Raw genomic sequence first — 26,800 nt, forward strand, 5'->3', positions numbered from 1 at the left:
CAATGATTAGGTGGATGTGCAGTGCGTCCCTGCGTCCAAGGCTTGGAGGGGCTGGGTTTATGATGGAAGAGTTGAGAGGTAGGATGGGACTGGAGTGTATTGATGTTGTGATGAGGAGAGGTAGATTGAGATGGTTTGGACATGTGGAGAGGATGGGGAATGATAATTGGGTGAGGAAGGTGAGAAGTGTTAATACTGGGGGTGGGGTTATGAGGGGTAGTCCGAGAAAGACATGGGACGAGGTCATTAAGTGTGACCTCAGGGTTAAGGGACTGAACAGGGAGGCTGCAATGGATTGTGCAGCGTGGAGAGCCGCCATTAGGTGACCAAGGCCGACACATGCAAGCATGTTGAAGCCTTTAAAAACGAAAACGAACTCCTGTACCTGCACTCTATAATATTGTCCTGCATTTTTCCTCCAAAGCTACTTCTTGTAATTTGAATCTTTTTATGCATTACTTGCTATTCTACAGTACACATTATATGTTTCATCCCCCCCCCCCAAAAAAAAAAAAAGTGGCAGAGAAAGGTAGTAATTTCTGTGAAACAAATGACACATTACCAGGATTGGATTCTTCCATAAAAAAATTCATCCAACATTCCATCATTTCCATAACTTCACCAGCTTTTACCAGTATAATTTGAATGATTGTGTGTACAAATACAACATGCACAGTATATCCAAAATAAAAGAAAGTTACAGTTTGAATGATCTACAGTGTGTACAAACAACATGCACAGTATATCCAAAATAAAGGAAAGTTCCTTTTTAAAACTATATGACTCTGAATACACAAATATGCAAGCTTGGGTCAGGATAACATAAGTAGCAGTAACTTCAGGTGAAGGTCATGCATACAGTAAGTGTCCCAACCATGAAAGGGAGGAATGGGTATCGAGGCACCATCTACAAGTATGTATCAGAGCAGCTCAGTGTGCCAGAGCTTGCAAAGAGATGAGAGTTGGGAGAGACAGCATGAGATTAACCCATAAACTGCGGCTTTAGGATTTCCCACTCTTCTTGCAGTGAGTAAAAACTGCCAGTGTATCAACTTTATCTTGAGCCTGTTTTACTCTTTTGATATTAAAGGGTTGATGTTAAAGCATCAGCATACCTCTCATGGTGAATATGCTTTTGAGTCTGGCTAAAAATGAATTATTTTCTAGATTTTGTATTGTGTGCTGTAAATCATCATCATCATCATGCAGACCTCCTTTCCCACCCTAGGGCAGAGTGTGCTCTAATGTGTACTATAAAACTTTTTTTTTTTTCTTTTTATTCCAAACACCTTTCACAGTGATGGGATAATTTTCATGTATGGATCTGTCCCAGCTGGTTAATATCTGCCATATAAGTGCCAGAGTGTATGCTACAAGACTGAGTTGTGAGAGACATTGATAATAAAGGGTGAGTAAAGTGACTCACCTATAACACGCTCTGCCATAATGCTGATTGACCATAACATGACAAGCACTTGGTTAGGTCATAATAGTTACCGCAATGCAGTTACATTCATCACAAAATGGGATGGAACCCCAAATTGGCCAAGTATGGAATTATCTACCACTGCACAGATGTATCTGCCACACCACTGGCCACATGACGACAAAAAGGCTCACTGGTGTGTGCGATGGCCTGGGTGGTGGTCTAAGTGATGGTGTGGAGTGATGGTCTAAATGATGGTATGGGGTGATGGTCGAGGGGATGGTATGGGGTGATGGTCTAGGTTATGGTTTTATGGTGGAGTCTAGGTGATGGTGTGGTGTGGCTAATTGTATGGAGTTGGTGATGGTTTGGTATGGTCTGAGTCATGATGTGGTAGGACTGTCTCTCTGATGGTGTGGTCTGGGTTTTGGTGTTGGTGGTGGTCTGGGTCATGATGCAGGTGATGGTGTGGGTGGCTTGGGGGGTCATTAGCAAGAATCTGAGGGGGTGTCCATCATTAGCCGTTTCCCCATAGACTCTGTGTCTTCCATAATGCTGATTTCCTTCATGGAGTTCCTCATGCTGACCAATTAGCCATGCTATAGGTAAGCTGACTATCAATAAATGACAAAGCCAGATGACAAATCATCATTATCGTCATCACAATGATCCTCCTATCTCGTTTCCTATCCACAGATGCAGTGAGTTGGGAACAACCAAAATATAAGTAGGGAATATTCAATATTACACTCCTTTTCAGAGAAATACGTAATATTCATCCACCATGCATTCCTGAGAATTTTGTAGCAGCCTACAGGTTATAGGCACCCTTCCTCTGATATGTTAATCCACTAGCAGTACAAAAACATGCAAGGTGTATATGGCTATGAATAGTACATAAATTCTTCACTGCTGTAATATTTAAACCTGTAACATTTTAACCAAATATATGAAAATCATAAAACTTTGATAAAAAATAAAAGACCTGGATAAAAAAGTACTGTAATTACTCTTTCCAGAAAATAAAACATCTGGTACCCTTGTCCAAGGATGTGTTCAGAAAGGCTTGAGATTGGCTAGATCATGAATGAGTTGGTAATAGATGTCAATACCACGCAGGAAGACCTTCTCATTGAGGTACTCGTTGTGGTCATGCAGCAGGCGTGGTGTGTTGTTCATGGGAGTGAACCCGATGGCATCAATACCCATCTGCAGAGATCACAGAAAGTAAGTTCTCGTCATACGTCATGGATGTATTCCACATAATTCACCTTTTGCACAACTACATTATTTTCACTTTAACTCAGAAACTAAAAACTGCCGTCCCTCCATGATGCTGAGTTGAAACAAATGTCTTCTGCCACTAAACTGCATAAGTGTGAAAATGTAGGCCATGTTAAGATGACAGAACATCAGTACTGTAATCAGCAGGAAACTGGTAAATCAGTTTTTTTGGCATCAATAGAAATTTATTTACAGTGAACTTATTGTGAAAAAAAAGGACAGTAAAAGAAAACACAACAAGGTCCTACTCTACTGTACATTACACTATCATACTAAAAAAAATTCACCAGCACTTTCTGTCGGTTACAGTGATGAAAGGTACTAGAAATATTTTAGCGACAGTAATATGAAGGGCACAACAAAAAAGCAAGAGTGAGAAGGATATTCCCTGACATTTTGTGAGGAACGCAAAATATGGAAGGCTGGACGTAATGCTGACAGTGGACTGTTGGTGAACTTTTGCTTGTGATAGCACCAACACACGATAAGAACACCATACAGGTACTGTATATAAAAATATACATCCTGTATAGAAAGCCACTCACACAAATCACACTGCAGCAGAATTTGTCCACCATAACTTGAAGATTTTTCTTTTGGAGCATATTTCTTGTAGCTCAATAACAGAATAAGACTAAAATGTAGCATTACAGTTCTGTTCTGTGGCACTTTCTCATGACTAGCACCCTTCCAGTGTTAATTACTCACTAGCTCAGCCTTCAAGATGGACAGTTGCAATTTAGTTTTAAGGCCACATCAAAGTGGATAGAAAGATAATGTCAGACAAACTTATTACACTCCTGAGTCTCATGGGTCTGCTAGGGTGAATAGTATCATCTGGCACTAGAAAAGAAAATAACAGGAAAACATACTGAAGGGACCACCAGACTGCTTCTAGCCCCTTCAATCCAAAAGCTCTCTCCTATGCTGAATAAAATGTTCAGCTGGGGCAATATACAAAATGTGGTAAGTGATGGTGACCATCATCACTCTCCTGATGTTGTGTTGCCTACTTCATCCTCCATCTTTACCATTCCTTTTCTGTCTGCCCTCTCTTCCTATTCCTCCTATCTTTCATGTCACATTTTATTACTCTTCTTTCCCTTTCAGGTGGCTTTACATTGAGTGACAAGCCTAATGGTTTCCTGTAAGCCAGGAAACCATTTACAACACTGGGTGGAAACCATACAACCAACCTGTGTGTTCCCTACATGTCAACAAGTGGGTTGGCAGAGGGTTAGAACCCCTCCCTGTAAAACCACTAAATGAAAGACATATGGCCACCCCTTACAGGATTATGGTGTCTGGCTATGGATAGACAGATAAAATATAAAAAAATCATAGTCATTATAAAACGGGTAACTTGTGGGGAAGCTGCCTGGAACAAAACTCATGGGACCTTCCCGAGCAGTCTTTTCAATACCCCCATCAACACATTCTTTACATCTGACAAATCTTATTCCATACTAATGATGTACATGATGCATCCGGTATCCTAGTAATATTATCAGTTTAAAAGAATCATCATCATCAGCAGCAGCAGAAATGGCAGCATAATTATTTTTTCCACCTAAACATGGCATGAGTGACCATCCAGAAACAAGAAAATGGAAAGTACGTGGATAGAGAACCATTAGAGGTGCGCCAAATGAAATGGACCACACACTAAACAGGAACATTTTTATACTGCACTATAATGAAAACATCACAACAGACTGCATGCTACCGTAGACCACATGGTCTTTAGGTCCAAAAGTAGAGTCAGCATCCCTCCCTTCATAAGTCAAAAGTGCAATGATGACTGGTGAGTGTTTTTCATACGATGGATTAAATTCCTTGCTCCCGTTCATGATGCATTTTTTCCGGTGCTCTAAGTCACTAATAAATGCTCTAAGTCACTGATAAATGATGTTAAAAGCTGGCAGAGCAGCACCAGCCAGGCTCTGTGTTGTGGGGTAGCCTGGTGTTAGTAGTCAACATCAAGAGGAACACATGCAGTAGCTACTGCCAACCTCTTATAAATGAAAATCAATAGGAACCACTATGTGAGAACGTTTTCGTTTTTTAAAGGCTCCAACATGCTTGCATGTGTCGGCCTTGGTCACCTAATGGCGGCTCTCCACGCTGCACAATCCATTGCAGCCTCCCTGTTCAGTCCCTTAACCATGAGGTCACACTTAATGACCTTGTCCCATGTCTTTCTCGGTCTACCCCTCATAACCCCACCCCCAATATTAACACTTCTCACCTTCCTCACCCAATTATCATCCCCCATCCCCTCCACATGTCCAAACCATCTCAATCTACCTCTCCTCATCACAACACCAATACACTCCAGTCCCATCCTACCTCTCAACTCTTCCATCGTAAACCCAGCCCCTCCAGGCCTTGGACGCAGGGACGCACTGCACATCCACCTAATCATTGTCATTTCTGTACATCTGAGCCAGTGAATACCTTCCTCCTTCACTGCCCAGGTCTCACTACCATACAGCATTACACTCCTAACACATGCTGCATACAAAGACCCCTTAGCACGTAGGGAGAGTCCTCTCAATGTCAGGAGAGGCAAGAGCTCCCTGAACTTCTTCCAACCACTTCTCACCCTAGCCACAGAGCTAGCTCTAGCCCCACCTCCAGCACATAACATGTCTCCCAAATAACAAAACTCTTTCACACACTCAAGAGATTCACCAGCAAGTTCAATCCTTTCACGTCTGACAATCTCCACCTGCTCACCCCGACACGCCGTACACATAAAATCAGCATTATCTCGCAGTCTACCTCTGATACCACTACATCTCTTATGCACCCATTTATCACACACACTGCACAAGATGGAATTACTTCCCACACCCTTGTGGCAAACTGCACATGGCCACTCTCCCTCGTCTTTGACAGTACCGCCACCAACCCTAGATATCATCACTTTTGTTTTATCTGCATTTACCCTTAAGCCCTTGTGCCCCATACCATCTCTCCACTTCCTAAACCTTTCCTCCGCCTCCCTTTTGTTCTCTGCAATCAACACCAAATCATAAGCATACAACAACTCCCACGGGAGTCCGTTTCTAACATCACGTGAAAGGGCTTCAAGTACCATGATAAACAACATGGGACTCAAGACTGACCCCTGATGCACACCAACATTTACGGAAAACTCATCACTCAAATCTCCATTCACTCTTACCTGGGTGTGAGCACCCACATACATAGCCATAACCACCCTAACCAGCCACTCCTCCAAGCCAAGCTTTCTCATTGCCCACTTCACCATCTCTCTAGGGACTCTGTCAAAGGCCTTTTCCAAATCAACAAAAACAAAATAAAGATCCCTTCTCCTACCAATATATTTTTCCTGAAGCTGTCAAACAATGAATATAGCATCAGTGGTCCCCCTACCTGGCATAAACCCAAACTGCATCTCATCAATATTCACTCTTTCTCTAATCATACCTTCCAAAACTCTCTCCATTACCTTCATTATCTGATCTAAAAGCTTTATACCTCTATAATTTCCTCTTTCCAGGGCATCACCCTTCCCTTTATACACATTTACAATTACACTCTTTAGCCAATCATCTGGGACAACACACTCATAAATAATCCTATTTATCAGGTCAGTGACTAAACTCACCCCTATATCGCCTGAGGCCTTCAACATTTCGGCAGTCAACCCAGACACACCTGCTGCCTTCCCCACCCTCATCCTGCCTATTGCCTCACTCACAGTAGCAGTATCAATCAAAGGCCAAGGGCCAGACACTGGATCTGCTGGCTCCAATCCTTCCCTGTCCCAGTCAAACTCCTCATTCAACAACCGGTTATAATGCTCTCTCCATGCATCTTTAATATCCTTACTTACTACCCTTCCTTCCTTCATTCTTCACACACTGCTCACCTATAATATCCCGATTATCCCTCTTCATCTGACCTGCCACCCTAAATATCATATTTTTCCTTTCCTCATGATTTAGGTTATCAAGTAATAGTCTGTGACTCAGACTTTGCCCTGTATACCTCTCTTCTAGCCCTATGCTTGGCAGCCAAATATCCTCTTTGCTACCTCCCTTCTTTCATTCCTGGAAAAGCCTTCTTTTCTCCTTAACTGCAGCTTCTACACCCTCATCCCACCACCAAGTTACTTTACGTCTTGGAGGTCCTCTTGTCCAACCGCATGTTACATCAGTAACTCTCAAGAAATTGTTTTTGAGGGCTCTGTACTGTTCATTAACGCCTCTGTCTACAGCTCCCTGTTCAGCCACCACTCTCCTCAACTCGCTATAGAAGGCATCCCTTACTACTTGGTTTTTCAGCTTCCATATTTTCTGTCTAGGTACATAAGTCCTCGTTTTCATCACTTGTTCTTTAAGCACCATATCACAAATCAATAGTTTGTGCTGCTGCACACACACCTCACTTCCTATAACTTTAACATCCCTCACTAACCTCCTATCAGCCCTCCTAACCAGAAAATAATCTACCTGACTGCTATTTCCCCCAGATTCATACATAATTAACCTACTGTCTCGTCCTAAAATATGTGTTGCACACAATCATGTCCGTTGCCTCCCCAAACTCGAGTATCCTTTCCCCTTCTGCATTCCTTAGACCATACGCACATCCCCCATGCACTCCTTCATAACCTTGTGCTGCTTCGCCTACACTGCATGAAACAGGAGACACCATTGGAAAGGGTGTATGAAATGAAAACATGGTCATCTGCTGTTTGGCCACTTGAAGTGTGTCACTATTTAACAGCATGGCACTGGAGGGTAATGTGCTTAAATAAGTAATACAGACCAATGCCGTACTGTCAACAGTAGACGTGGATGATGTGGGACTGAGGTGGTGACTCTCAAGGACAAGACAAGTACAATAGTTCTTTTGATACTGATGTCATTTTCAGTTCCATGGGTGCAGATTCCCATCCATACGTGGCCTTGGGAGGAGTGGTAACTCATGTCTGAGACATGGTGGCAGTCAAGATATCAGATGCCAGATGAATCATGGGCAGTTGTGCTGACATTCTGTTCATTTACCCACTATGTTAAGAGGCAATGGATCTTTTAGTAGGACTAAATGTTGACAGTTGCATGACTCTCTGAATGTAGCATTGTCAGTCATTTGTGGCAAATGGAGTCTAACAGAATGGCTGTATTTACAACAGGTCTGTCAACATATCTCACTGGTGTCCGAAACATGTACAGTCGGCACAATGGAAGTCCGGACCCTCTAATTCGCACCATATATTTGGTAGGGTCCAAGAAATATTGTAGGAAAATTCCTGTAGTTGGTGGATTTTTTTCTGGTGGCTCCTAGCAACTTTACAGGCTTACCACCACATGCTGTGAGATTATTAGCTCAGTGCCTGCCTGACTTTGGGTGGGAGAGCACGTCAGATTTTCTTGTCCTGCCTGGCACTTGTTAATTTCAAAGCTCTCGTTTTCACACCCTCCTCTGCCTTAGTGAATCATTGGAGATGGGTCCGAAGCCACTAACTGATGTAGGAAAAGCCCGAATTTTAACTATGAGAGAGGAAAATGTAAAAATTAAGGAGAGGCTTCAGTGCAGCAGTATGGCTGGGGATCTTGAAGTCTTTCTGAAGTCAATGCTGTATGGTTCTTTCAGACACATCTTTCAGCAATTCTGGGTACATATCTTTCAGCTGTCTAGCAGTCAAACATGGGTCTTTTATCACAGCTTGCTTCAGTAACCTGTCTGTAGTTGATGATGTCTTCCTTTTAGGTCCTAGCCTATCTTTATGTTGGGGAATTGTGTTTTTTCGCAGGTGGCGGGCAGCAGCGAGGAGTGCCATAATGGTAGATTTTCCTCGCCCAGTTCGAATACAAATATCCTTAATTTTTACATTTTCCTCTCTCATAGTTAAAATTCGGGCTTTTTCTACATCAGTTAATGGCTTGGGACCCATCTCCAATGATTCACTAAGGCAGAGGAGGGTGTGAAAACGAGAGCTTTGAAATTAACAAGTGCCATGCAGGACAACAAAATCTGATGTGCTTTCCCATCCAAAGTCAGGCAGGCACTGAGCTCATAATCTCACAGCATTTTGTGGTAAGCCTATAAAGTTGCTAGAAGCCACCAGAAAAAAATCCACCGACTATAGGAATTTTCCTACAATATTTCTTGGACCCTACCAAATATATGGTGCGAATTAGAGGGTCCAGACTTCCACTGCGCTGACTGTAGGTTGCTGACTGAAGCTGGCAATCTCAGTCATCACGGTGATACCTTCATCACAGATAGGCAGACAGTTCGCTGCTGATGTCCCATACGTAATCTGGTCAACTCTAAGGTCTGGATGGAGTGCAGATGGGATTTGTCCATGCAGACTGGGATTCATTTGTCCCTCACTAATTGAAGTGTGTGTGAATTAGACCATGAACTTGCACTTCTCCTCTGATGGGCCAGTGATCAACCATGACCTACCAAATCATAAAGTAGCAAAGCAGATCTACTCATCACTCTGGCAACTCCTAGGTTACAGCTGCCAGCTTTGTGAATATTCTGGGAGCTCTGCTGAGACAATCGGCACCACAATGAAGAGGTATTTCTTGCCACCATTGTGAATCTGATGACCATCTTGAATCTTTGATGTATGATCCATGTCAGAACACAATTTGCAAGATGATGGTGGTTAACTATGTATCTGCATGGACAGTCGTGCAGAATTTGGAACATCTGATGGACCTGTTAAGTCCAATAAGTTTGGACTTTTTTTAATGGGGAAAAAAATGGGAACAGAATGGATGGAAAATGGGAGTAATTGGTGGTGCCTGGAGAATTACACCCACTGAAAGAAGGTCCAAGATGTATTCCTGGAGTGATGTAAGTCACTGTGACTTGGCACACAGCTGTTTGGAAGGGAGGCTGCTGATCCACATTCATATTACAATCCCTCAGTAAGCCTGAAATAACTCATTTGTTGTTCCATCCCAGCAGCCTCCCCAGAGTCATGTCATTAGGATGAATTCCATCCCCTTGTGGCTTGAGTATCCCTGGGCTCAGCACTGGCTCTGAGCACTGACAGATGACTCAGGTCATGAGCCGAAAGGCTCTGTATTTATGAAGCATTTCAAGCTGTGACTATACTCAGTGTTTTTTTTATTCAGGTGACGATGCACTTGACAGGCTGGTGATGATTGCCTAAAGGCAACGTGTCCGAAAAACGTTTCCTAACAGAAATGTCCCCCCTCAAATGTAAATTGTCAATTAATAATGCTAACAAGAAAAGAGATTATGAAGTAATGTTGCATTCAGCCATTCATCACTGACCTGCCAAGTGCATCTTTGCCTCAATAAAAAAAAACTGAGTATAGATGTGCACTGTCACTCCTGGACTGACCGCTCTCCCCAGTGTGGGCTGAGGGTAGAATAAAGTGCAAGGCACAGACAGAAAAAGGTTGACATTGGAGGGACAGTAATCTGGGTCAAAGTTTGTGCCTTTACTGCCTTAAAGTTCTCTTTATTGTAAATTCAGGGTGTCAGCCGGGTCTTCTAGGTCAAAGTGTTGCACATTGTTTTTCTGCCTGAAACTGCAGATGTTACGGTGTAGGCAGGAGAAAGATCAGAAGGCCTTTAAGACTGGGATTTGTTGTTCCTTCAAAGACCGAAATCTGTGGTTGCAGTGACAGGCCTGGGGACGATGGACAGAAAAAGGACGTCTTTAGTAGTGGCCAGCAACATCAGTTGTGGTAACTGAGGTGACACAGTCAGGCTTTACAAGGTTGGGTGGGGATTAGCGGTGAGGAAATTTAAGTCTGTGGCCACTCAGAAGGTGGGAGGCCTGGCTCACTTGGCTGGTATTCATGAGAGCCAGCAACACTGTTAGGCTATGCAACACTGGTGACTGCTGGACTCAGGCAGTGAGTGACGGGAAGCCTGTAACTTCATCACCCACAGGATATAGTTTCCATCTGATTCCTGCTACCATCAGACAGACTTATTCAGCTTAATCCCCTTGTGCACCGTAAGTTTTCTGTAAGTGTGTGTGACATGATCAGAGAAAATGCCATGAGGTCAGGCTGGACTCGCGCACAAAGGAAAAGATTCCCATGTATTTTATTTGCCCCAGAAATTGGTAATAATGGTATAAATTGTATATCATCATCTTCCCTGATGTTTATACTAAACGATACGCTAATAAAAACACACAAAACTGATGAGTAAAGTATTTTGAAAGTACTGAAGTGAGGTGAGAATACTGCTGTTCAACAGTGAAAATAACTGCCCTACACTCTAGCACAAAATTCAGCCTGCATAATGCAAGAGCTAAGCATATATCTTGAGGCAGAATTTAACGAGCTTTCACGTGGTGTTGTCGGAGTTCTGATACAACCAACAGTTTTCAAGTAAATCGTCAAAAATCGCATGCGCCCCCCTCCCCCGTCGAACTGAAAACCGAGAGAATGCCAACTACTGTATTTGAGAGTGTTGGCCTGGAAATAGACACCCTCCCCTATGATGCACCAAATATTGATGCAATTCATGCCAAGACATAATTTTTGGTGAATATTTTTGTTCAGAATTGCCCAATCGGCATCCCTTCAGACCAACACTGACAAGTGTGTCATCGGCTCCTCTTCAGACTAACACCGTTTTGACTCTTTTAAGTCATCGTACGTGAAGGGTTAAGAGAGACTTTTTGAACTGGACTAGTTGCCCGTAACCATCATTAAACCTATCAATATGAAAGATGTTTCCCAAGTGAATAAAACTGCCTAAAACTAGCAGGAATAAGGAAGTTTGAGTAGTTATCTGCTTTTGAAAAGGGGGAAAATCAATCCTGAAGTGTGACAGACAACAGTCTGATGATTTGCCTACCCACAGAAACAAAATTTTACAAATGAAAGATCATGCAAATATGATGCACCACAGAGTTTACCACACCAGCACAAAACACCCTTCCCACTTCCCCTTATCCCCTAAAAAAGTGCCCAATAGTCTCACTTAAAGATTTCACCACACCACCATGTGCCACAAGATATAAACAACATATCTGTTCACTTATATCAACAACTTCATCCAGCTAAGTCTGTGTGAAATTTAAGTACATGTTTTAATTCAAAAATATATTATAAAGAACATATTAATCAAGTTGTCAGAGGTTATATCTGCATATCAGAAACCTGGACTGTATGAAACAGCTGGTGAATAGATGTTGCCTCTTAACACTGGTCCATCCTATGGTCTTGTCTCATGCCGAGTATTGTAATCTATTATGGACTGGACTCCCAAATAATTTCTTTAACCCCTACACCGCGGGCTTGTTTACCAATGACTTGCGTGTGCTGCGGGGTTATTTGGGCTCCGACAGACTCTCAAAAAATATTTGCCAAAAATCAGTTATTAGTCCTAGAATAATAAAATTACATATGCTTATGGCACATACCTTCAGCTTTCTCCTGGAATGATTGTTGAGCCTTCGTCGGTTACCGTAGGACTTGTGGAGACCTCTGAAGTAGGGTAACGAAGTCTCCACTTTACACTTCCCGACAACCCGTAATATGATTACCACAGCCAGATACAAACACTATAAACACTATTCTACAATTTTCAAGTAGTTTGGGATCCATACTAAAAAAAAACACTGTGAAAGCAATGGAAATTACGAGCGCGTCTGATCGTCGCACTGGCACTAGTTCGCTCATGGTAGTCTGTCATTTATTATTCATAAAACCCTCACACTTTATATTTCTATTACTATATAACGCTTATATATATCTACATTCTTTATCCATAAGTTTCCTTCAGTAGTATTAGTTTATTGTCACTGTAGGGATTCAATTTCTTTCAGTAAAATACGTAGCATTCACTTTCTCGTCCTGTATACTGGCACTGAGAGTGAATGTCACTTTCATCTTCACTCTCATAACTCATAGCATTCAGACATGCTAGAGTGAAACTTTCACTTTCATTACTCCTAGGGTATATACTCGTATTCTTATAATACTACTCATTTACATTTCTATTTACGTTCTCTATTTTATTTACGTTATTTACATTTCTATTTTATTTACACTGTGTTATGCACTGTCACTTGAAATAACTTATAAAACTATTTTCCATTGTTCACGTATATTTACATTCATTACTTTCACTTGCTGTTTACACATTATTTACACATTATTTACAATTCCACTTGCACTGTTTTACTCAATAGAAAGATCGTAGTCACTCTTTTATCAATTGTCAGCCCTTTACCTCTTTCCACACGAGGTTTAGTAGGGGGTAAAGGTCACAGGGCCCTTGCATGGGGGTGAAAAAAGGCCCTGAAGTCAGCAAGAGGATGAGCCGTACTCTCCTCTTCGGAATCTGAGAGAGAACTGCTAGGGAGGGCCGGCCCGGGTTGAGAGGCCTACTTGAGGGTTATTCAGCACTACCAACGTAGCTCTTGAAACAGCTAAGCCTAGCACTGATATGATTGGCAGGAAATCTAGACAATACATTATAAATTTGGTAGTTCCAGGTGAATGTAAATATCATTTAGGCTTCTCCTTCCCTTCTTACATGTATATTTATTACGAAAATAGATTAGAGGCCTACTTAGGAGATATATAATCAGAGCTACCAATGTTAAATCTTGAAACAGCTTTGTGTAGCACTGATATGATTGGCAGGAAATGTAGACAATACATTATAAATTAGGTAGTTCCAGGTGAATGTAAATATCACTTAGGGTTCTCCTTCTCTCCTTACATGTATATTTATTACGAAAATAGATTATACGGCATATTTCAAGGGGAAAAAAACAGCGAAAATTAGCGAACGAGTGCACGTGAGGTGTTGTCAGGTGATAATTAGCCAATTCCAGGTGTATGGCACTCTCACTTACCTGATTTCTTTCTTGTATATATTATTTGGTATAAGAATACGACATAGGGCTTATATCAATGGATGAAATCAGTGAAAAATTCCAGGGAAGATTTACTTAGCGTAGCATGGCCGGGCAGGCGAGAGGATAGGGTAATGGAGTGGGGGTAGGGAGGGGAGTCAAGAACGGGGAGAAATGGCTAAATTGTCAACAATGGATGGGAGTACAGATGAGATTAGGAGTGCTGACTAGTGTTGGACATTGTCAGTACTGATAGATGATACAAGCCCCCACTTGAAAGCCCGGGTGAATTCAAAATAACACAGAATCACAAAAGCGACGCCCCGCGGTATGGTCCCTTGCTCCCAAGCGTCACGAAAGTGACGCCCCGCGGTTAAGGGGTTAAGAAGGTTCACTTTGTGCTGAACTGAGCAGCAACACTTATCCTTGGCCTCCCCAAAGAACTCCTACTACCTCAATTGCAACTGAGTCACATCAGCTGCCACTAGAAGCCAGAACTGGATTAAAACTAGCCTATGTCTTATTACTTTGAAGGTTCTTAAGTCTGGCAAACCAAAGTAACCCTCTGAATCGTTAAAGCTTCAGTCAGCAGGATCAAATGTGAAGTTAGGACATGAAGACGATTCCTTGCGCCTCAATGAACCCACAGCTGTTCATGAGTTGTCTTTCTCTGATTGGCCTTTTTCCTATACAGCCCCTAGATTATATAACATACTGCCATTATTCATGAGGCAATTGACATATGTTAAATTTTTTACTGGGCAGCTCAAAGCATTTCTCATTTTCCAAGATGCTTTGATTTGGAAAGTGGTATTGTGACATATGATTGTAAGGTTTAACTGCTTTTTTTTATCTGATGATGTCTGTACTGTGCATGAGTGATGTCAAAACAAAATTCTTGTAACTGTCAAAGTTACACACACACAATCTGCATCAAATGAAATAAAACAGCTCAAGAGGGAGACTAAGAGGTTGGAAGAAGAAAGGGACAGGATGAAAAGTAAACTAGATGAGTATGACTCTGAAGTCAAGGATGAAGGATGAGCACATTAGGGAAATCAAGGAACAACATAAGGGGTGGAAGAAAATTCAGGAGGAAGGAAACATAAATTTGAAAGAGATTATAGAACAACAAAGTAAGGAAAACGTGGAGAGGGAAGTGGTTAGAGTACTGAGAAGTAGAGAAGCGTTGGTCAGGGATGTAGCAGATAAGAAGAAATGTGTAATAATTTCATGAGTAAAAGAAAAACGTATGACAATAAGATCAGAAATAGAAAGAGAAGAACTGAGTAAGGTTAAAGAAATAATATCAATAGTCATGGAGGAAAACAACGAAGCTCAAGATGAGACTGAAGAGGTGTTTAGGGTGGGAAAGTACAAGGAAGGAGGGGCAAGGCCAATGAAGGTAAAGTTTAAGTCTCAGGCAACAGTAAATGAAATTATCAATAGAGCATGGAAATTATCAGACAAGGAAGGGTTAAAAAATGTTTGGATAAGGAGAGATGCAAATGAGGAAGAAAGAGCTAAAATAAAGGAGTTAGTAAAGGAAGCAAAGGTAAAAAACGAACAGAGAACGGAGGAAGAGAAGACAGTGTTTTATTGGAGAGTCATGGATCAGAAATTAAGGAAGTGGTACCGGCAGAGAAAAGGAGAAAAGAGGGAATAAAAAACATCAAAAATAATTGGAAGGTGGTATATACTAATGTTGATAGTTTAATATCGGCAAGGCTAGAAATCAACGATTTTTTGAAGGTACATGAACCTGACGTTGTGCGCTTTGTAGAGACCAAGTTAAGAAAAGATATTGATGTTCATATGGGAGATGGTAAATCCAAACTGTGGAGAAGAGACAGAAAAGAAAAAACAGGAGGAGGAGTGATGATAGCAGTGAAGAACAACATAAATGTAGATACCGTGGAAATGGGAGAAGGCAGGGCCAAAGTGATAAATATGAAATTAGAAACAAGCAAGATATGGCAGTAGTGTATGTTCCCCCTAAGACAAGAGCATGGAGTGATGTAAATACCAGGAAATGTTGTCAGACATGGCTAGTTATTTACAGAAAATGACTGAGAAAAGCAACAATATAATTTTAATGGGTGACTTCAATTGTAAAGAGGTGAACTGGAAGGAATGGGACTCAGGAGGCTGCGAAGATTCGTGGGGCACTACATTATTAAATATAACAATGAACAACGTGATGACGCAATGGGTCAAAGAAGAGACACGGTTCCGAGGTGAGGACACACCAGCAAGACTAGGCTTACTGTTTACCAAAGAACCCAATGTAACAGAATCCTTGGAGTATCTGTGTCCTATTGGAAAAAGTGATCATGTGGTCATTGAGTTCCAGGTGATAACATGGAACGTGGAGCCAAGAGGCGAGCTTTATAGGCAGGGAAAATACAACTTTGGGAAAGCAAACTTTACAGGATTGAGAAAATTTTTTGAAAATGTGGATTGGAGAAAATTCAGAGAAACAAGAGAGATACACAGGAAGTGGGATATTTTTCTAGACCTGTATAATTCAGGAGTGGAAAAATTTGTGCCAAGAGTTAAGGGGAAAGAAAACAGGAAAAAGGAGTGGTTTAATAGAAAGTGTATGACAGCAAAAAAAGAGACAGACACGGCGTGGAACAACTGGAGAAAGAGAGGTAACAACAGAACGAAGGAAGAATATAAAAGAACTAGAAATGAATACACAAGAATACACAGAGAAGAAGAAAGGAATTTTGAAAAAGGTATAACAGACATGTGTAAGGATGAACCCAAACTGTTTTATAGATTTGTTAATGGCAAACTGAAACAAAAGGAAGACTGAAAGTAGAAGAGGTCTATAAAGATGCAGCAATGCAAGCACAAATTATGAACAAATGTTTCCAATCAGTTTTCACTAATGAAAAGGAGTTTCTGGAAGGGGAGGGAGTGACTAGAAATGTAGTGATAAAAGATATAAAAGTGGAAGTACAGGAAGTGTATAAAATACTGGAAACTCAAGATGTAAGGAAAGCCCCAGGACCAGATGGAATCTCTAATTGGGTACTGAAGGAATGCAGAGAACAACTGGCAGATAAGATTCACAATTTAATTGTGTGTTCTCTGGTAGAGGGGAAAGTGCCTCAAGAATGGAAGATGGCAAATGTGGTACCAATTTATAAGGGAGGAAACAGGGAAGAACCGCAGAATTATAGACCAGTGTCCCTAACCAGCATGGTCGCAAAATTGTATGAAAGAATTCTGAAAGATAGTTGGATAAAATATCTGGAAGAGATGAATATTTTGGCTGATAGCCAATTTGGATTCAGAAATGGAAGGTCATGTGTTTTCAGCTTGTTGAGTTTTTACTCAAGAGTGATTGATGTGGTTCAGGAGAGAGATGGTTTGGTGGATTGTGTGTATTTAGATTTGGAGAAGGCCTTTGACAAGGTACCCCATAAGAGACTAATGTGGAAACTAGAGCATATAGGAGGACTGAAGGGGAACCTCCTGGAATGGATGAGAGACTTTTTGAGAGACAGACAAATGAGGACAGTAATAAAGGATAAGATGTGTGGATGGAGGGAAGTAACAAGTGGAGTCCCACAGGGCTCGGTGTTGGTGCCAGTAATGTTCCTGATTTTACGTAAATGATATGGTAGATGGAGTGAACAGTTATGCAAGTCTGTTTGCTGATGATGCAAAGATCATGAGGAAGGTAGAGGTTGAGGAGGATTGCAAAATGTTGCAGGAGGATCTGGATAGGATACACGAATGGAGCCGGATGTGGGAAATGAAATTCAATGCAAAGAAATGTAAAATATTGGAAATGGGTAAAAGTACCAAGAGGCCATCATTGAATTATTTGATGTGTAATGAACCAATCAGAAAAGCGAGAGAAGAGAAAGATTTGGGTGTGCTTGTCCAGGACAGTTTGTCACCTGAAAAACACATTAACAAGACAGTTAGAGAGACGTATACCGTAAACTCCTGACTAATATAAGAGTAGCTTTTCATTATATGGATGAGGAGATGAAAAAATTGATAGTGGCCATGATTCACCCCAGGTTAGAATATGCAGCAGTAGTGTGGTCCCCACACAAAAAGAAAGATATAAACAAGATTGAGAGAATACAAAGAACAGCAACCAAAATGGTCTCCAGTCTGGCAGGTCTGTCGTATAGAGAGAGGCTGGAATAGCTGGGTTTGCCTTCCTTAGAGCAAAGGAGAAAGAGAGGCGACATGATTGCAGTGTTCAGGACCATGGTGGGAGTAGATAAAACTGACAAAGAAGATCTGTTTTTATGGGATAAGAGAGTAACAAGAGGACACGGAATGAAACTGAAGAAACCAAGCTGCTTGAAGGATATCAAGAAATATAGTTTTTATTATAGATGTATAGACCTGTGGAATAGCCTGGACAAAGAGATCGTCCAGTCTAAAAACTTAAACGAGTTTAAAGCTAAATTTGACTTACTGAGAAACAGAGACGGGACCCCACGAGCGTAGCTCATTTCCTGTATATCACAATTAGGTAAATACAAACAAAACAAACCACACACACACACACACACACACACACAGGTCAAACTTGGGCCTTACTCTGTAACCCTGACCTTTAATGACTTCTCATAAACAGGCCTTTGTTTCTACATTACTCTCAACCTCTTCTTCAAGTTTCATATAAATTTGATACAAACTGTTTCAGTTGACCTGGCTACACCAAACTTTGACCTAGCCCTGTGACTTTAACCTCTGACCTAATATTTTAAAAAACAACAGGTCAACACTTTCACTGACCACTGATCCCTCCATCAAGTTTGGTTAAAAATTAAGTTACTATGTTCTCACACACACATGCACAAAAAATTATACGAACAATAAAAAAACATCTGCTCTCATTTTGTTTGCATGAGTATAACTGAAAAATACATCACAGAATTCAAGTGTTTTAACAGCAATGATGTCAACATCCTACCCCAAACAAATGCTATCCATCCATCCACCATCCAATCCTATGTTGCCCCATGAGAAGTGTAGGAGCCCGGGGCTCGGCAAGTTGGTCCTGACATTTAAGATGAGAGTGACCAGTCTCACTCATCCCTGCATGGCATCATGTGAGCAATGACTCCAACCACCCATTGGATATAAACCTTCACCAGCTTAAGTGCCGTAATTACCCATTAAACCACCAGACGCCAAAATTTGGTTATATGGTTACCACCCAGTGTAGTAAATGGTTTCCTGGTGTACAGGAAACCATTAGGCTTGTCACTCAGTGTAGAGTCACCCACAGGCAGAAGGAAGAGGAAAGAATGAAGGAAAGAAAGACAGAAGAAGGAGCATAAAGTCACCCATTGGCATAAGGAAGAGGAACGAATAATGAAAACAAAGAGAAGAGGATGGAAGGAAAGAAGGATCGAGGAGAGGAAAGGGCAGACACCCGACAGCAGCACTACATCGAGTGAGTGGATGGTGAGTGCCCCCACTTAACATCCTACCCCAAACAAATGCCCCACCTACAAAGAAATGACTTGATAACACATAAAAATTAGATTTAGTAAGGCAACATCCATGCTGCAGGTCTGCTCATTTCAGAGCTTAAGACAACATCCAAGCTGCAGGTCTGCTCATTTCAGAGCAGGTAATGAGGTTGTCAAAACAACAGTGTCCATACATTACAAAACTTTACACTGGTACATACCGCTCTCAAAAACTTCATGTCAGTTGAGGCTGGGAATATTTCCTTCTCAAGTTCCACATTTCTGGAATATAAAAAACTCATTAATATATTTTGTACATACTATATATATGCCACTCAGGGATGAGTGGGGCTGGTCACTCTCATCTTAAATGCCAGGACCAACCTGCCTAGCCCAGGGCTCCTATGCTCCTGACAGGACAACACAAGATTACATGATGATGATTTTATATAAACATATACATACATACATATATATATATATATATATATATATATATATATATATATATATACAGTAAAACATCTTTAATTCAGAATATAATAGGGGCTGAGGCCATTCCAACTTCACTGAAATTCCAACATATGGAAAGTGTGAGGCCTCAAAAAAAAAAAAAAAAAAAAAAAAAAAAAAAAAAGTTACCATGTTTGCAGAAGGTGTAATCCCAGCATAAGGAGGGCCTTTTGGTAGGACACAGAGAAGTCAGAGGGTTACATGATCACTTCTGTGCATCATTTTCACTTGTGTGCAACATTTTCTAACCATAACTGCAACTGCACTACCTTACACTTTATAAAACAAGCCTTACCAACACTATTACACTTGATATACAAGCCTTAAGAACACTATTACACTATGCTGTACACTTTTTATACGGGCTTTAAGAACATTATTACACTTTATATACACTTTATATCATCGTCATTGTCTGGACCTCCTTTCCCACCCTACGGCAGGGTGAGGAATACAGGCCTTAATCAGTACAGTACTGTAATACACTACTGCAGGCAAAAGTATCCAATACCAGAGTCACTGCAAAAAATTTGTGCAGGCAATTCTGAGGACACACTGCTTTGGAGGCTGCATGTTGGTTGTGGCAGACGCTTAGACTGAGGTGGAAAGTGGATGATGGACTCTCACTGAAACATGACGAAGCAAGTGCATCAGGCCGGGATTGGGTTTCCATTAGGCAAAATTTTATGACATGAGGAACTTTTCTCTTGGATTTTTTACAACAATTTTTTTTCAAAATTTTTTAATTATCGTCAACAAATATCACATGCCATGCCGACTTAACTGTAATCCCAACTAAAAGGGTTCTGACTCATGGAGGTTTTGCTGTGTGTGTGTGTGTGCCCTCGCGTCCAACACGGTAATATTGTCATGCATGGGTCACGTGTTGGACCAAAAAACGTGTTGGACAAACAACAGAGCTTATGGGGAAAAATGAATCAAGTCAGCAACCCTAGGAAAAGTCACCCTATATACCTACCATATACCTATACATATATTGGTACTATTGTAATTATAATAAATGGTACAGTGCTATGAATGATAACTAACCTTTTAGGATAGTGTTGGTGGGCTTGCTGGGAATGGAAGGTGGTATCCAAGACTGTAGGTAGTCCTACTGGGTCCACAGAGGATGGCTGCTGGCGTCACTAGCGGGTAATGGCTGCTGCTCCTCCTCAACCTCCCTCATAAATCCTTCGAAATCACACTCAGAATCACTATCTTCGTCCACAGCCATGTAAGGTCCTGCTTGTGCCTGTCCTAGCACTCTGTATGCCTTCACTGCTGCCAGGATCTTGTCTTGGTTTTTTATTATGGTCCTCACGTTGGCTTCATTCATGTCGTAGGCCTTGGCAATGTCAACTTTCCTCTCCCCTTTTTTCTTCCTCTCGATGCTTTCTAGCTTGGTGGCCTGAGGGAGGTGCCGACGCTTCTTGGGGTTCTCAGAAGGCTTCCTAGGCATCGTGAGCAGGGTAAAATGCAGTAACAAGGGCAGAAAATGCAGCAAGAAAAAAGCACCTTCCAGTGCAATTATGCGACTGAGTGGCGCTGTGGCGGGAGAAATTTAAACAAAACATCACGTGACAGCAGAAGCGTTTTTAATTGGGCGACATCACGATCACGTCACGATAGCAGGCGGGGAAGGCTACTTGATCAAAAGTTTTCATTGGCTGTCAGCATCATGGGAATGTCCAGTATGACCGTGTTGGACCGGGGGTGATCGTGCTAGAGGTGAACTCTGCAGATTTCGCCCACTTCTCGGAGCTCTGTGCGTGTTATGCTAACACACTCGTGTTGCAGTAATTAAATCGTATTAAATAATACTAATTATTTGCTCTCCGTGCTGGACGTGAATCGTGCTGGACTAACGCGTGTTGGACATGAGGGTACTGTATATATATATATAAATATATATATATATATATGGAGCCTCTGTGGTACAGTGGTAGAGTGTGCATTTTGCACACTGGTGAGCGTGGGTTTGCCTCCCGCCAGTTGTAAAAACTTTGGGAAGCATTCACCAAGCCACTTGCTACTTTGGCGGACATAAGGGGTGCTGTGGTTGAACCAGTGTCGCATACTAGTATGCTTGCACCCAATCGGCTTAAGGCGGGCCGATTACACTTGGTTCACAGACTACACACACATCCAAAGGCACTACAACACTACAATTACACTTACAAGCACTTCTCACCCTATATACAGTCTCTACCAGACAGCCTAAGCCACTGGGTAGAGATACATTGGCTGTATCGTCCCTGCTTCAGTAGGGATAGGCTGGTCATGCAGTGGACCTCAACGGCTGATGATGATATATATATATATATATATATATATATATATATAAAATATATATATGAATATGCTGTATATATAAAAATGTAACTATAAACATAAACATATTTTCATCTGAATTGAGTACATCTGCTCTTAAATCATAACTGAGTGTACTGCTTCATCCTTTATTGCTTAATCATTAGCACAGTGGGTGTGACTAAGCTACTCAGTCCAGACATTTATGGTTAGTGACCAGTTACTCCCCCCTTCCACCTGAGTGATATTATATTTGCAATAAACCTCAATCAGCTCTCAAATATAAACCCTTATGGGCCACATTTATTTGGAGCTCCTTAACATACTAGACTATGTGATTTTTGGTGGTAGGTGGTGGTGACCATCATCCTCTCACTTGATGTAGTGTTGCCTAATTTTTCATTCACTTTTATCATTCTTTTTCTACCTGCCCTCTTCTCTTCTTAATTCCCCTATCCATCCTGTCACATTTTATTACAATCTTTCCACATCAGGTGACTCTACACCAAGTGGTAAGCCTACTGGTTTCCTGTAATCTAGGAAATTATTTACAAAGCTGGATGGTAAGGATGATCTGGAATCTACTATGGTGTCCCTGTTAACTAAGTGGAGAGATGCAAATGTGACGTCCAACTGGGAGTCAATCACTGCACTTCCCCACACCTCACTGTGGCAAGGTGCTGGCTGCCACAAGGGAACATTGGGTCACTGCACAGGACACCCAGACAGACCAAGGTTACTCAACAGCAACATCCATGAGAGTTACCTTCACAATTATTATTACTGTACTGTATCTTTAATCTACCATTTGCACAATAAAATCTTACGCTTTCTTGCAGGCAGCAGCAAAAGTGTCCCACCAAGGGTTCTTGCCTTCCTCCACACACATCTGCTCCATCTGTCGAAACTGAAACAAAAATTATTAATCAAACATTACCACCTTCTACTACAACTGATTATTCATACCATGGTTTTCTGTTACAATATACCTCCGTAGAGATGAGCTTGTACTTGACGTTCTATCTCTACAAGAAAATTATGCTATGCATCCTAATACCTCTTGCATACAATCTCTCCTCTTTACATGCATATTGCCTTTGCAGGATGGTTTGTGATTACACCACCTTCATGATCAAATACCTTTCACAATACCCTGTATAGTAAGTCATAATTTCACCAGTATGCTAAGGCATTTCCTTTAACAAGAACTAGCACTGAAATACAGTAGCCAACATTTTTTTTTTTTTTTAAATAAATGGGACCGACTCTAGGCATAGGCTTCACAGCCTGCTCCCAAGGCCCAGTAGTCCTCCTACATACCATACACCTCTACATGTCACCACTTCAGCACTAACACCCACCGTCCATATTGAATACATGCTAGGGTTGTCTCATACAGGACTGATGTGTTGGTATTAGCGGGGGTATTTTTACAACGTGTCGGCGGGTCTTGTGGTAGATCAGTAAAGTCTGTTTTAATGAAATTCAAATCCTTAAACTGTTCCCTGCCCCAGTGGGGATTGAACCTGGGTCTGGTAGGACAGCAGGCCACCTCTCTACTGACTGAGTCACCACCTCCCCCATGGTTCATACATTTTACACGGATGTACCTAATAACTGGAAAATAACAGCAGTTTTTGGAATTTCAACATTAAATCCCTGTATGTGTGACATGAGCCAATCATTCTCCCCTCTCTTCACTAGGTACGGTTATGAATGTTGAGTGGCCCACTGTTCAACACAAACAAAACTATATTTTCACCTACTGTAACTTACAATATCAGGTATTTCTAGAATGTATTGTTTATTATACACCATCCAAGCTTATGCAAAATACATAATAAAATACCTTGACAGAAACGTGGAACTTATAGCAGAGAGTTTCCATTTACCATATACCCTTTCACAAAAGGTCATGGCAGCAAATCCAAAATCAAGATCCATTCAACTGATGCTGACACAATGCATTAAGATTGTGAAGGAAGGACTGACAATACTGATTAACTTACATATAGTTTAGAAGGAGAGAGAAAGGGTGGGGGTGTACAGTAGATAAACAGGTTCTGCATGCCCTTCACAATGGGGTAGATATAGTGTCAAAGAGCTCAAAACAACAGAGGTCAATGTTTTGTCAACAATCATCAAAGAAAGGCGTAACAAAACATGAAGGGGTAGAGACTGAGGAGTCAGTTAAAGGAGGGAAATTGATGGACTCTTCTAATATACCATAGCACTAGCCGTGTGTCAGTGTGTGTGAGTGTATTTTGGGCAGCCGAAACTACACATTCAAATCGCACCAAAATTGGCACAGAAATTGCAAAAAATTTGCTGATGTGAAAAAAACTTGGTCCCATTATGACTGAAAAACTTTTACTATATTTAAGGGATCACATTTTGACCAAAAAAATGCCGCTCCCAGAGCCCGGCATAGGATCGCCGTAGAATTTTTTGCCCACAGGTACAACTAAAGTAATTTGGACTTGCATTCGGACAACTTGGGTTCCATTCCCGAGCTGCAAATAACACGATCAATTGGTTAGCTGCAAAAAATCCAAGTGACAACGTTACACTAGAACAGCACATAAACACGAGAGCCCTCTGCCTGAAGGGCCCGCGAGCACTTGTTTACACTAAAGCTGTAGGCTACTCATCACATGCAAACAAAGCACCCATACAGGCAACATGCATAATCTGTAAGAAGTTGATTAACGGATGTACAGTAATGTGGTGTACAAGAAAAAAAGCAATACTGATGATACAGGGAGATGATGAAAAGGTGAACTGTGTTGCTGATATTAAGGTGGTAGTTGTTAAAGATTGTGGTAGGTATAAAATGGGTTTTTGCACAGCCCAAAATACTACTGTTACATGAAAGTGTGGAGGCACCATATACACCTTCAAAGCAGCCCCCTCATTTCTAGTGTCATGAATACTCCCATGCATCCTTCCCCCTACAAATAAATAATCAGCCAACAACATTATTTCATTTCCTCCAGTCCCATTTTTTCACCTATTTTTATAAACTTCTTTGCTTTTGGAACTGACTCAGACTCTTATAACTCACTCAGCAGAACAAAATCACCTGGCATTTACTGGTATTGAAAACCAGAGTTGTACTGATCATGAGAAATTAGCTATTTAAGCAGAATTTTCTTTTCCAAAACATAATGGTTCAGTCACTGCCCAATATGTGATGAGGAGCAGTAGACAGGTGGTTTGGGCATGTGGAGAGGATGGGGGATGATAATTGAGTGCAGCAAGTGAGAAGCATTAATATTAGGGATGGGGTTGCGAGGAGTACACCAAAAAAGACCTGGAACAAGGTCATTATGTGTGACCTGAGGGTTAAGGGACTGAATAGGGAGGCTGCCAGAGATGGAGCAGCATGGAGAGCCGCCACTAGGTGACCAAGGCCGAAGCATGCAAGCATGTTGGAGCCTACGAAAAAGAAAACAAAAACAAAACACTCTATACCGTAAGTCCTTGGTATGTGTTTTTTAACCCTGCTCAGATGTCTCAAAAACTTACCCCTCTCATCTAAACTTGTCATCAGAAGATGCATGTGAAATAACCAGAGCAATCTGCACCAACTCAAAACTTAACCTTGAGCTCAGATATTCAAAATCTTTCACTTCTCCCTGTTCCCCCCTTCCCCTCCCAACATACACACACACAACAAAATGATATAGATAAACTGTGTAACTACTAACATTACTGATGCAAAGACTCCCCAGTTATGTACTCCAAGAATGCCAGCATTTCCAATGGAATACAGGATGGTTTCCACACAGCTACAGTACACTGACATGCTTCTATGTAAATTGCCATGATGATTGATGAACACACAAAAACAGGACATCAAAACCTGCATATTTAAACGGTCTGCCATTGGACCCCATATATACATTTAAAAGGCCTAAATGATAATGGAGTGGTGAAGCTGATACGGCATTTAGAATAAAGAAGAAAAACTGAAGAAATACAGTAGCTCGCCACTCTTTGGTGTGGAGACAATTATAAAGAGTAGGTGCATTGGCGACTGTGACAGGCAACAAAAGTGACGACATGTAATGAAGTCACTGCACAAGAGCATTGTGATCCCCATTCTAACATAAGGAAAGGAAGATCAAAGTCTGTTGGTAGTACATGAGTCATGCATGAAAGGTGTGGAAATGAGTAATCTGAGAGGAGCACAACAACTTACATGGAGAGACACACAGACAAGTGAGGAAACCAAGATGTGTCATGATGCTGACATGGATGAGCTGGAATGTGTTAGATGAACCCTGGGATGGTATGGCCAAGTGAAGAGAATGAAGAATGAGACAGACTGATTAGGACAGTGAATGTGAGTGACATGGAGGGGAGACTGAGAATGATGTGAAGAGGTATATTAATCAGGGTGGGGTGAGCTGGCAGAAAAGCATCCTGATGGTGGAAAACAGAGTGACAAGGAGGCATATTGTTTGTGGCCATCCCTTCCAGGATTAAGGCATCTGGCTATAAACAGACACACAGACAGACTTACAGGTTCCCGCAATTTATAGGTAACACCTTCTCCAGCCTCCTTACACCAGCCTCGTACTTTGTCTTCAAAAGTCTCTACCTGAGCTGGACACACCCGTATATCAAAGCTCAGCTTCAGCTCTGCTGGCAAAACATTGAACTGCACACCTCCCTATGTGGGGAAAAAAAAAAGAAAGAGAGAGAGAGAGAGAAAAAAAAAACATTAATGTGAGATTAGGCCAGAATTCTAATTAAATGTACATACAGTAATATTCTGTACTTACAAAGGATAGGGGATATTGGTAACATACAAACAAATCAACCAGCAAACACACACACATGCACATTGCACATGTATACACAGCAATACCTAATTTAGCCTCTTGAACCCAGACAGTTGTGGGCAGCACTACTGTGAAATGCTTCCCTTATTTGCTATACTAG

The 26,800-nt window shown here is 41.4% G+C and overlaps 1 protein-coding gene across 1 annotated transcript in view; it reads right to left on the reverse strand.

Moving 5' to 3' along the window:
- Positions 1-2,434: 2,434 nt before the first annotated feature.
- LOC145398645 (aminoacylase-1A-like) overlaps positions 2,435-26,800 on the reverse strand; it is a 66,312-nt gene continuing 41,946 nt past the window's right edge. Inside the window, exons 6-9 of the mRNA XM_080271450.1 lie at positions 26,379-26,528; positions 22,678-22,757; positions 19,246-19,306; positions 2,435-2,635 (exon numbers count right to left, since the gene is read on the reverse strand). Of these exons, the coding sequence (XP_080127576.1) occupies positions 2,483-2,635; positions 19,246-19,306; positions 22,678-22,757; positions 26,379-26,528 (444 nt within the window). The 3' untranslated portion in view covers positions 2,435-2,482. The remainder of the gene's footprint in view (positions 2,636-19,245; positions 19,307-22,677; positions 22,758-26,378; positions 26,529-26,800) is intronic.

The sequence above is a fragment of the Coenobita brevimanus genome, chromosome 46 (assembly GCF_032717465.1).
Source record: "Coenobita brevimanus isolate Jiangsu-jjx chromosome 46, ASM3271746v2, whole genome shotgun sequence".
In the NCBI taxonomy this organism is placed as follows: domain Eukaryota; kingdom Metazoa; phylum Arthropoda; class Malacostraca; order Decapoda; family Coenobitidae; genus Coenobita; species Coenobita brevimanus.